The following is a 12,802-nucleotide window of genomic DNA, read 5'->3' as shown; positions in this document are numbered from 1 at the left end:
ATGAAAGGTATAAATTACTAGGTGAGACATTAATTTCTAGGCAAGAGGGTTGATGATGACTAAAGGAATTCAAGGAAGTTCGTGATGGAATCCCTCATCTCAAGACTGAATGATCATCAACAGAGGTGAAAGGCTGAAAACTTCAGAGGAGTTTATAGTAAGAAGAAGTATTTTTTAAGAGACAGATAGGGCCTTTCTGTTATATTAGCTTCAAATTTTAAAAAGAGGTGATGTAGTTCAATGTATTTTTCCTTATCTAATGTGCTGCTAGCAATCATTTGGTAAGACTGGTCTCAAACAAAAGTGAGTTAAGATACTTGACTAGCCCCTAGCCCAGGAAAACAAATAATTTCTCCAAAATAAACATAAGGCTTGGGAACAGGAGCCAACAGGTAGCAATGTCTTTCAAACTCAACCAGATTTTGAGAAAGATCATGGCCCTTGATTTGGCTTTACTTTTATATTTCTTTTTTTTTGGGGGGGGGTCCGGTCATGGGGCCTGAACTCTTGGCCTGGGTGCTGCCCTCAGCTCTTCAGCTCAAGGCTAGCGCTCTACCACTTGAGCTACAGCACCAATTCTGGCTTTTTTTCTTTTCACTTATGTGGTGCTGAGGAATCGAACCCAGGGCCTTAGGCATGCAAGGCAAGCGCTCTACCACTGAGCCACCTTCCCAGCCCCTTACTTTTATATTTCTGTCCACTATATTTATATATACCCCCATACCCACACTCACAACACCTCCCCACACCCCACCATTCTACCAAAAATATATGAGCCACCATGAAAAACACTTTCCATATTTTAAGAGTTTTGTGTTCTCTATCAATTCTTTTCTATATACAAAAAGGTAAAGGGACTATACATTGTTACCTTTCATATTTAATTAGCAACATCCATTACCTCTATCTACCCAAACCAGACGCAAATCTCCTTGGCTATAAGTAGTACTAATACCTCACAACACTGAGTGAATCTCCCAATAGATAGAAAGAAATTCTGTAGAAACCATTTGATCTTCAGCGTTTCTGATTTTATTGGAATTAAATAACATTACATTTATTGAATGTCTCTCTACTTTGTGGCAGTCAATCAACAGAGATTTAGGAAATAGTACATAGCTTATTTAACCTTCATAATCAAATGATCACTTTGATTGTTCTCTTTATTTTATATAGAACACAACTGATGTTCACAAAACTAAACAGATGATCCAAGATCATGATGTAGTGCTAGAATTTGAACTCAGTTCTATCTCAGCACACAGCCCCAAGCCTAATTATTATTAGACACAAAGTGCAGGCCTGGGGTTGATTCTGTCATGTGCTGACTCTGATCTATCGTCCTAACACTTGACTTGTTCTAATTACTTCCTATTAAGTCATGTCAATATTTAGCTTTGTGACTATTTTGTCATTTACAACCCAGGCAATGCTGTTTCTCTCTTCACAGAAATCTTTTCCAATACGAACAGATGTCAATTGTTTAACCTCTAAGTAAACAATTTTCCACATGAGCTATTGTTTCCCTAGCATTGCTCTTAACATAGGTGCTGTCTAAAATGAGCAAAGAGTGAGAATTTCAATTTTATACTATATGCAAAACAACTATTACCTTTCATTCAGTCTTTTCTGTTGAGTTTGAGTCTTCACTGTGGAAGAATTTTATAAAACCATAGTTTCATAGCAAATGAAACATTCGTGCCCTAAAAGAAATTAAACCCCTAAAGCACATTTTTTAACTTCCTTTCACCTCCATTCCTCCCACAAAATGACTGAAACTTATGTAAAAATAAAACCTTAGGCAAAACAATCTATACAATTAATCAAGAGACAAGAATAATCTTTATAAACTCTAACAGATGATGGATGATCCCGAGTTTCCCTCCTGCCAAATTTATAAACTCCCATTTTAGATTCTTGCAGTGACGAAAACTGTACATGTCAACGGGCGCTCAGCTGCAAAACCCATCACTAGGCTCACTGCCGCATAGCAGATGCCGGCCTCCTTCACTTGCCATGGTGGTAAGGATCCAGGAATAGTTCTTCTCAGAAGAGGGAGTGCTGACAACTGAGTAGAGTCAGAATGTGATAACATACCGGGAAGTGCCTTGGAAATTCTGCCTTATTTATTTATAATGGAAGTAGAATTACCCAGAAGCTTAAAAAAATATCAATATGCATTTATGAGCCAACATGGCTCCCCTGAAGTATTGGCTTGCACCAGTTTTCATTTTATGGGTTGTGAGGGGAAAATATGAAGTCACGCGAACATACAGATTAAGATGCTGTTGAAGCGAGGTGTGAGTTCCAGCTGGCTCTGCCACTCACAAATGGTGTAATGCAGTATCGATGACATAGGGTAGAGGTGAAGCTGAGGGGATGGGGACTGAACAGGAAACTCAGTGAAGTGCTAAGCACAGTTCCAGAAGAAAAAAGTGACACTATTATCCACTACCTATACATGGGTGGGGGCGGGGAGGGAAAGAGATGCAGGTAGACAGACAGGTGGGGGTGGTAATTTCCAGACATGATTTTCCATCTCTGCTACATAAATCCTCATCTCTTGGCTCATCCTATTTTAGGCTGCTCTATAACCCAGCTGTGCAATGTAAGACTAAATACTAACCTTTTGCATGTCTGGAAATATTTGTCTTGAGTCATCTCTCATTTGAGGGGGAAAAATGTGTATTTTTACTTAAGTTTCTCTGACCTGGGGTGTAGGTAATCCTTTTCATATCTGAGATTCCCTTTGGTATATTTATATTATCTCATTTAATCCACCCAGAAACTCCAGAAAGGAAATAGATTATAACCAGTTTCAGATGAGGAAAGAGGCACTGAGATCAAATGACTTGCCCTCCGGCACATGCAGGCATGAGCTTTGCTTCCAAGGTTGAGCTCAGAGCTCCTTCAATTGATGACTGCCTCATAGACTGCATTTGGAGCAACCTGGGATTCTGAGAAGAATGAGGGAGAGCAATATGGAAGAAGAATATGGAAGAAGTGGATACTCTCCAGTCTCTCACTGATCCTTTCAGTCAGAGTAGCCTCGCCTTCATGTGTTTGGTATAAAGATAGCCCAGGAGATAGAATATGTGCACATGAAACGTTGCCTAAAACCTCTGAAACATCACGATGCCATACCAAAATGTTATCCTGTTATAGAAATCAGAGTGATTTAAGAAATGAAAAGGACGGAAGATTCAGAACAATTTCCAGCTTAGAGGTCTCCTCACCCCTTTCCAAATTAAAGTCCCTGATCACTTTCTTGCTGTGAGCAGTGAAAAGTCCCCAGTGGTCAGCTGATCACCACACTGACATCTCCAGAGTCCTCAACCACACTATAAGGATATCAGGGATCTGATGTATTCAATTTGGTTACAGATGACTCTTTACTCCAAAAGATCTCAAACTCTTTAGTGTGATAATCCATACAGAATGGTCATAAATTGTGAGGATTCCTCAAATCACTTTGGTCAAGGCTATTGTTGAACACATTTCAGACCAAACTTTCTCAAGAAATAACATTTGGAAAATCTCCCAGTGTTTTTCAAAACATGACCTAGGACCATCAGTGATCTGGGTATGTGTTCCAAATGCAAAATCTAGGGCTCCATCTCAGACCTACTGCCTCTGGAACTTTGGGGATTAGACCCAGTCATCTCTGTTTAACAAACACTGCAGGCCCAGGCAATAACCATCTCTTACTGACACATTCTACTTCCCAAACGATTAACTAGGTTCACCCTTGCTCCTTAAATGTCATTTCCACTTAGCAATTCTAAACTATCACATTTTAATTGTCTCAAACCTTCCAAGATCTTTGCAGTGAAACTACAGAAATCCTCAGATACTTTTCCACAGAAGACAAGAACCAAACATGCCAGTACTTTCCCACCACTTCTTACCTGGTTTGGTCTTTCCCTTACAGCCTTGAACTTGGGGCCTGCGTGCTGTCCCTAAGCTCTTTTGCTTCAAGCTAGCATACTACCACTTTGAGTCACAGCTCCACTTTCAGTTTTCAGGTGGTTAATTGGAAGTAAGAGTCTCTGAAGTGAACCCAACGCTATCCAGGTCACAGTTTGAGAAGGTGAGCTGAACTAACATCTTTTACTTAGCTACTTCTTAACAGGCCACATGAATAACACCTTACCATCTAAAAGCCAATGGCTTCATTTCCCTAACATCAACTTAGCTGACCTTTTCTGCTTGAGTCAGACATATACTAGTTGTTGCAAATAAGGGAAACCATAGGACCTATGCTTCTTTGGGCCTGGCTTACTTCACTTAATAGAATTTTTTCCAAGTCTTTCCATTTCCTAACAAATGGGGCAATTCTTTCTGATGGAGGCATAGAATTCCATTGTGTATATATACCACATTTTCTTGATCCATTCATCTACTGAGGGACATCTGGGTTGGCTCCATATCGTAGCTATGGTAAATAATGCTGCAATAAACATAGTCATGCTGGTAGCTTTAGTGTGGTCTTGTTTGTGAACATTAGGGTAAATGCCCAAAATTGGGATTGCTGGGTCATAGGGGAGCTCTATGTAGAGTCTTTTGAGGAACCTCCATACTGTTTTCCAAAGTGATTGAACAAGTTTACACTCCCACCAACAATGCAGTAAGATTCTGAACCCTAAGATATGTATTCAAATGTTTTTTTCTTTCATGCAATTGTTTCTAACACATATATAAGATTAATTCTTTGTTGCTTTGTATGTCCTTCCACCACGGTATAACCCCTGCTTTCACTGTATTTAATGTTGTTATATTTGTGGAGGGGAAGGGAAAAAACAAATAGTTTAAATAGGGCTACAGGTGGACCCATTGCAACAATGAGATGTACAAGTCGTTATGTCGAAAATGAACTTTACAACTTTGGTGGTGGGGGGGGGGAGGGTTGGGTGGGGGGAGAGGATGGGAAGGGATGGGAAGGGGAAACAAAGGAGGAGGCTACAATGCTTGATAAAAAATGTACTCATTATCTTGCCCATGTAATTGTAACCCCTCTGTACAGTATTTTCACAAAAAAAAAGCCAATGGCAATTTCTTTACTGTCATTAAGAAGCATGACAATGCCAGGCACCGATGGCTCATGACTATAATCCAACCTTTTTAGGAGGCTGAGATCTGAGGATCACGATTTGAAGCCAGCCCTGACAGAAAAGTCCTTTTATCTCCAATTAGCCACTCAGAAACCAGAAGGAGAGCTATGGCTCAAAGTGGTAGAACACTAGCCTTGAGTAAAAGAGCTCAAAGATAGTACCCAGGCCCTGAATTCAGGTCATATGACCGATTTTTTTAAGTATATCAATGATAAAGTGACTATTAAGGAAGCTATAAATAATTACTCAATAAGGCAGTCTATGTTTTAAGGGAATTCAGTAAGAATATTTTCATTTTGATTAGGGAAAAAATGGCCTAAGAAACATTTTCACTTTAATTTTCTTGAACAAATCTGAGTAAAAGCATTGTTCTATATATGGTCAATTGTAACTGACTCCCTCTCAGTAAATAACAATATTTCTTCCAGAGAAATAATAGTATGAAGAACATGGCTTGTAAGGACACTAACCTGGATTCCTGTCTATGTGTCATCATCTGTCATTCTGTGGCCTTGATCAAGCAACTTAAAGCCTTCATCAAGCTGGGCACCGGTGGCTCACGCCTTTAATCCTAGCCACTGAGGAGGCTGAGATCTAAGGATCATGGTTCAAAGCCAGTCTGGGCAAGGAAAGTCTGTGAGACTCTTATCTCCAATAAACCACTAGAAAACTGGAAGTGGTACTGTGGCTCAAGCAGTAGAGCGCTCGCCTTGAGCTGAAGAGCTGACGGATAGCGCCCAAGCCCCGAGTTCAAGCCTCATGAACAACAACAACAAAAAAGCCTTCATCATCCCAGTTTCCTCTTGTGTGAAATTTGTGTCACTGTCAACTACAGCAGAACAATTGTTAAAAGTAAGGGATGGTGTTTCCGAAAGCCACTACACCTCTTAGTTCTCATGTTAATTGACAATGAGTGTTCTGCTAAACCCTCCAGACATGTTGTATCTTTAACTCGTATTCGTTGCTGAGATGGTTCCCTTATTAGCATTGTGCAGATATCAGGATTGAGGAATTAAGTAATTCTCCAACATCAGAAGGCTATATGCATCAGAACTGGATTTTCAAACAGTTCATTTGACTTAAAACTTCTCCCCTCAACCACCACTCTTCCTGCTTCTAATATGCCAAAATATTGGCTGTGCCAGATGATGGGAGCAAGTTTATGATTCTTCTCACATTCTGCACGAAAACTCGTTATTGATACTATCTGCCATAGTCCAATTTACTGAAAACCTCTTCAGTTTTACCTCTTGATGGAAAAACATCCCAATGTCCAAAATAAAAACAACAATGCAGATTATTACAACTTAAAGAAATTACACAAATGCCTATATGAGACATCCATGTTTTTGTTTCATTTAAGGATTATATATAATTATAATATAGGTAATTATACATATGTATATAGTACAATTCTGGTAGATAGTGGACATCCTGTGATGTAAGGGGAAGACGTTTTTAATCTAGGGTCAAATAGCCAGAGCTCGACATTAATCCCTTCCAGTGATTCACTGCCCCTATTGCACACCTTTCCAAGCACATTTCCTCCACACACTGAGGAGACAAGCTAACTTTCCAGCTGCATGTTGCTTCCTGCCTGGCACAATGGCAGCAATAAAGAAAAGTTAGCTTCTTTCTTCTCCTTGCTTTACTCCCTACTTTCCTATTCTGAGCTGTCTTATGCATCATGAAGCATGGAGAAACCCCTTTGTTTTGATAAAGTTTTCTAGGTAACACTTGGAAATGACAAAAATGACGCCCTTAACATTAACATGTGAACAAGCAGCAGATCAGTGACCTTCCAAAGGCAGTGGGTTCATCAGTGACCCCTCTGCAGAGAAGTCGGAGAAATCTGCTCTTGGCTTTGCTTTTGGAGTCAGTGCATGAGTCAATTAAGAAAAAGCAATTCCATTCCTCTATGGTATTTTTTGACAGAAGGAAAATAAGTACATAATGACATTTTTATCACATCCTGTATTCATTGCCTTGGTTCCAAATGATCTCATTATTTCTAAAGATCAAAATTCCAAGAAAGGATGAAGATTTAGAGTCATGATATATGCTAACAATTCACAGATAATCCCAAAAGATGTATTCTAACCACTGATTAGTCACTAGAGGACCAGCACAGATGCTTGGGAACAGCCCCTGCTTTGAACAGTGTCTGCTTTGAAGGGCTCTTTTTAGGGGGTAATGTATTCAAGTTGGACTGTTTAAATAGGGAAAATAGAACTTGGCTATATAAAATTATTGCAATCAGTTCAACAGGTTTTACTCTGTCTTTCTGACGTGCCAATGATGTTTCAGAAGAACTCCTTTAATTTGTTGTCTGAAAAGTGTATAAACTCCATCAATAACAGAATTTTCAGTATGCACCCCAAATTATAAAGAGTAACTAACTTAGAAATTATATATTATGTACATGCTCTAAAGATAGCTATATAAATGTGTGCTATGAACTGAATGTGTATGTACCATGAACAATTATTTATTGAGATCCTAACTTCCAATATGACAGTATTGGGGTGTGAGGACTTCGGGAAGTTAATGGGTTCATAAGGATGGAGCCCTCACAAATAATGTTAGTGCCCTTAAAGAGGGAACAGAAATTTTCTTTCTTCTCTCTGCCATGTACGATACAACAAGAAAGCCATACATAAGCCAGGATGCAGGCTTCAGCAGTTACAACTACACTGATAACTTGTTATTGGCCTTCCTAGCCTCTAGAAGTGCAAGAAAGAAACAGCTTTCAAGCTACTCAGTCAATGGTGGTTTAGAGTTGCTGCGTGTGATGACTAAGGGATTTAGAAAGTACGTTTAGGAAGTGACTCTGTAGCTCAAGTGGTAGAGCGCTCGCCTTGAGCTGAAGAGTACAGGGACAGCGCCCAAGCCCAGAGTTCAAGCCCTATGACCGAAAAAAACAAAGAAAAGAAAAAAAAGAAAGTACGTTCAATATAAAATAGCTATAAAGATTAATCCAGATGAGATACATTTGTGTGTATGTGTGCTGATTCTAATATTGCACACATTCTTAACCCAAATGAACAGGTTTATATGTCTAGTACATATCCAGACCTCCTGTTTTTTGAGACAATTGTTTTACAAATTATAGAAATAATCCCTAATTGTGTTGTCTTGGGTAACTATTTTTAGATGCAATTGTGATAAAGGGACTACAGATTATTACCTTTATATTTATGTATATCCGTACTCGAGTCCTATTACAAAGAAACAAATGATGACACAACTTCCCTCCCTACAGTGTGCAAATTAGGAAATCACACTTGAATGCAATCCACTTTTCCTATTCAGAAGAAAAAGTTTCACATAGTTGCTAAAAACTGTATGTTGAGCTGACATGAGATGTTGCCCAGTGTGGTGCTGGAAAGATACAGAAAGACTCTTCTGTGAGAGTGGCAAGTAAAGGAATCAAACAGGCACAACGTTGAATGCAGTAATGGAAGTTGACCAGCTTGTTGCCAATTGACAGTGGGTAAGATTATGAGTCCCATGGAGTCAACAATGGGAAAAGAAATGGCCTAAGCAACTGTCCTAAGCTGAAAGACCTGGAGCTTCTCGGAAACATTTGTATAGATGTGTAACAAAAGTTAGAAGAAGCTAACTCTGGCTGAGCACCTATGACTCAGGCCTGTAATCTTAACTACACAGGAGGCTGAGATCTGAGGATCGTGGTTCAAAGGCAGTGCTGTAGCTCAAGAGGTAGAACACTACCCTTGAGCTGAAGAGCTCCCGGACAGCACCCAGGCCCAGAGTTCAAAATAAGTAAAGGAAGAAGCTAACTCTGAACCCAAGAGCAAGAGAGAAAAATAGAGGAATAGCTGAAACCACTGTGACTGATTTTGTGTTCCTGGCCTGAGATGAGGTAAGAGTAACACCCAATCACTATTCAGGTGCTTACTTGAGCTCCAGAAAAATACTGGTAATTATAATTCCAAAAGATCTGTCAGGCAAAAGATGATTTGTTTATTTCAAATAATGTACTATAATAACTGCTCCCTAGTAAGTTTTCTAAGAAATCATATATAATTTGGTAATATTTTAAATGGTTCTAATGTAAAAAGAAAAACACCTCTAAATTATGACGAAAAGGGAATCCAATTCCTAATTCATTTTGTAAAATTTTCCAGATCACATTGAAGAAAACCATGATTTTAGAAATAATTGAAAAGACTTGATAAACTGCAATAAAAACACTCACATGAAGAAATGCTCAACCTATGTAGCCACAAAAGAAATGCAAATCAAAACAACATTGAGATACCGCCTCACCCAAGTTAGAATGGCTATCATTAAGAACTCTAATAACAACAGATGCTGGAGGGGATGTGGACAGAAGGGAACCCTACTGCATTGTTGGTGGGAGTATAAACTTGTTCAATCACTTTGGAAACTCAAAAACAGTTTTAAATATACCTTTGTTTTTGGTAGGGATGAGGGCAGAGACTGAACTTGCTAGATAGGGACTTAAACACTTGAGATACACCTTTAGCTGCTTTCCGTATTGGTTATTTTTAAGATAGTGTCTCCTTTTCATGTCCAGCTGGGCTTAGGCTTCTAGTCTTCTATTTATGTTTTCCCATTTCATTTGGATGACAGGCATATGCCACTGTACCCAGGTTTCCCTTATATCTGGGAAGTAGGTAGATGACCCAGACATTAGTTGACATAAGAGTATTACAAACTACCTTGAACTACCTTCCAAATGTCTAGCATTACAGGCTTTAGCTACAAAATCAGGTTTAACAAAATTTGTTGAAATAAATATCTTAATTGCTTACCTTCCCATATTTCTGTGCATAAGACCCTGTGAGCAGTGAGTGGAAAACAATGATGGTTTCATCCAAGTCCCAGACAAACACACGCTAGAGAGAAAATACCAATATCAAAATGTTGTAAAGCTTAAGGAAACAAACCTCTTTTCAAGTAGAAAATATCTCCTCGTATTGTCACACAGTTTTGACACTGTTTTGTAGAAAAGTATCGCATGTGGTTATTTATTTTTAATTTTCCAACTCTAGTTTTTGTCAGATCTGAAGGACATAGGTTAAATGAGTAATCAAGTTTAAATATTAGATGTGATAATGTGAATGAATTCATCCAAACATTTTCTTATAGATGGTACCAAAAATAGATGCATTCAGACTATATGACAGGAGTATGACTAGTCTATGTAAAATTAAAATTTTTATACCTTATAGAATTTTATAATTTATGCAAAAGAAATTCATTCTAAAGTATGGAAGAAAGGAAGGAAAGAATGAAGCAAAGAAGGAAGGAAGAAAAAAGAAAGAGGAAAAGGAAAGAAAAGAAAGAGAAAAAGAAAGGAATATTTGAAAAGATCTCTGAAGAACCCTTAAGCCAAAATTGCAAAATGTGGACCCTTGAGTCAGACTAAGCCAGAAAATATGTTGTTTGGCCTGCAAAGTCTGGAAAGATATCAAGTAGTTCATCAACATTTCAAAATTAGGAGATTTCACACAGTCACCAGTGCTTTGGTTTGGGCAGAGAACCTGGAGACTAGCTGACATTCCCACTCAGCCTAATGACAGAGCCCGGAATGGGCCAGCCTCCTGCCCTCAAAGAATCATACGCATTGTATCACCTGCCAGAACGGGAAGGCATTTGAATTTGCTAGTATTATTCAAATAAGTCTCTTACAAAGAGGCCAACTGCAGTATTCCTTAATTTATACTACATCTTAACTTATACTACATCTATTTTTATCTTCGATTTAAACTCAGATTTCTGCATTTGAATATACAGGTCCGCTCTGACAAAGCAAACACACTCATCTCATAATACATGGCTTTGATATTAATTTGGAAATGTAACGGGAACATCATGTACAAAATACATCACTCAATAAAGTAAAGCATCAAACTACATTCTTTAAAAATGAGTAAGCATACCTCCAAGTCACTGTCAGGAGGTGGGGAAGGATTATTTTTTCGGCCTCTTCCTCGAGACTTTGAGCCAGAACTTCTACATGTTCTGTCATCAAGATCCTTGATAGGTGTGGAAGGGCTCTGCACCGTATCAAACTCTCCTACAAATAATACACAACTATAGTCAACACATGTGCTTCATTTGTAGATCGGGCATAAGCCTCCATTGTTAATTTTCTTAACAAATTCCTGTACAATAGAAACCTCTTTAAGTTGGTCAAACAAAACAGGATGTATTGTCTGAAGCATGCCTAATTCTAATTTAGTCAAAAATTTTTATGGACCACACGAATCACCCTTTGCTTTAATCTATATGATCTATTAAAACCAAATGTGTTATCCTCCATTTGCCTTCAACTTCCTGTTTGTACCCTCACCTGCATTTTTATCAGATCCATTTCACTCATCCACATCCTAACCTAGGGAATTACCTAGGGAATTACACACAATCATCAAGCCTCTTTCATCTGCCCTTTGACCTCCATGGACTTCAGACAAGTTACAAATTCCTTCCTCTTGGCTTTGTATTTCCACCTAGATAGTCTCTCCTTGCTACTGTCCCTTTCAAATAAAGCCTCTTAAAACCAGAATGAATTACCAGTGCTGTACAATAGAAATACGACAAGCCATCAGTACAACCACATAAATAAAATATTTTGGCAGCTACATTAAATAAAAGAGAGAAGGGAGAGACATGTAAAATTAATTCGCCTATATGAAAGTTAGTTCAATGAATGCAAATATCATTTCAGCATATAATCAATATGCAAATTATCAGGGGGATATTTTATTTTTCTTTCCATCTAAGGCCATCCAAACCACAGCCTACCTTTCAGACTCTTTCTCAAATTGACTTCTGAATGTTTTTATCAAATTGATTTCTGAATGTCCTACCAGTATCTGAAATTCAGAGGATCAAAAATATATCTATGCTACAAAAATTATTATTTGTTCTTAAACTGTTGTTAGCACAGCTCATTGTCTGTGTGGCGTGCGGGCATGTGTGTGTGTTATCACTGAGTGAGACTAGATAGCACAAAGTTCTTAAGTTATAGCTTTATCTTGTAGTGAGTCACATTTCAACTTATTTATATAGGCTTTAAATATTTGAACAGATATTTAAAAGTACATGTCTACTTTTAAGTAAAATTACATAAATCTTTTTGTAACTTTCTTTTTTTTTTTCCGATTGTGGGGCCTAGGTGCTGTCCCTGAGCTCTTCAGCTCAAGAAGAGCATTCTACCACTTGAGCCACAGTGCCACTTGTGGTTTTCTGGTGGTTAATTGGAAATAAGAGTCTCATGGACTTTCCTACCCAAGCTGGCTTTGAACCACGATCCTCAGATCTCAGCCTCTTGAGTAGCTAGGATTACAAGCATGAGTCATGGGCACCCAGCCTGTAACTTTATTTTTTGAAGCATAGTTTTCCTAAGATTACTATAGCCAGTAAATCTAGATTCCCCTTCAAATAAAACAGCTAGTTAAATAAATCCTCATTTTTTAAGGGGATTAAAAAAAAACCTTTTTGGATGACAGTCTATGAAACCAGTCTTATTCATTTTGGATCAATTTTCAGGGGTTGCATTTCATTAAAAAGCCCCATTCTGAATTATAACAAGAAGGAAATACAAAAGCAGAAAGGAAAAATTTGCAAAATTTCCCTCATTGTGATCAGTTACATGTGGTTGATGGGACTAGATTCATGAAGGGCGCAGTAGGAATGGG

The 12,802-nt window shown here is 38.3% G+C and overlaps 1 protein-coding gene across 7 annotated transcripts in view; it reads right to left on the bottom strand.

The window, feature by feature from the left end:
* Eya4 (EYA transcriptional coactivator and phosphatase 4) overlaps positions 1–12,802 on the bottom strand; it is a 198,368-nt gene that overhangs the window by 24,474 nt on the left and 161,092 nt on the right. For 6 of the 7 annotated variants that reach the window (XM_013026795.1, XM_013026796.1, XM_013026797.1 and 3 more), the window contains 2 exons: positions 11,042–11,178; positions 9,911–9,994 (listed from right to left, as the gene is read on the bottom strand). In XM_013026795.1, the coding sequence (XP_012882249.1) occupies positions 9,911–9,994; positions 11,042–11,178 (221 nt within the window). The remainder of the gene's footprint in view (positions 1–9,910; positions 9,995–11,041; positions 11,179–12,802) is intronic. The other variant, XM_013026801.1, reaches the window with a different exon arrangement.

Source organism: Dipodomys ordii, unplaced genomic scaffold (assembly GCF_000151885.1).
Source record: "Dipodomys ordii isolate 6190 unplaced genomic scaffold, Dord_2.0 Scaffold97, whole genome shotgun sequence".
NCBI classification, from domain to species: Eukaryota; Metazoa; Chordata; class Mammalia; order Rodentia; family Heteromyidae; genus Dipodomys; species Dipodomys ordii.
This window is presented reverse-complemented; position numbering and strand designations above follow the sequence as displayed.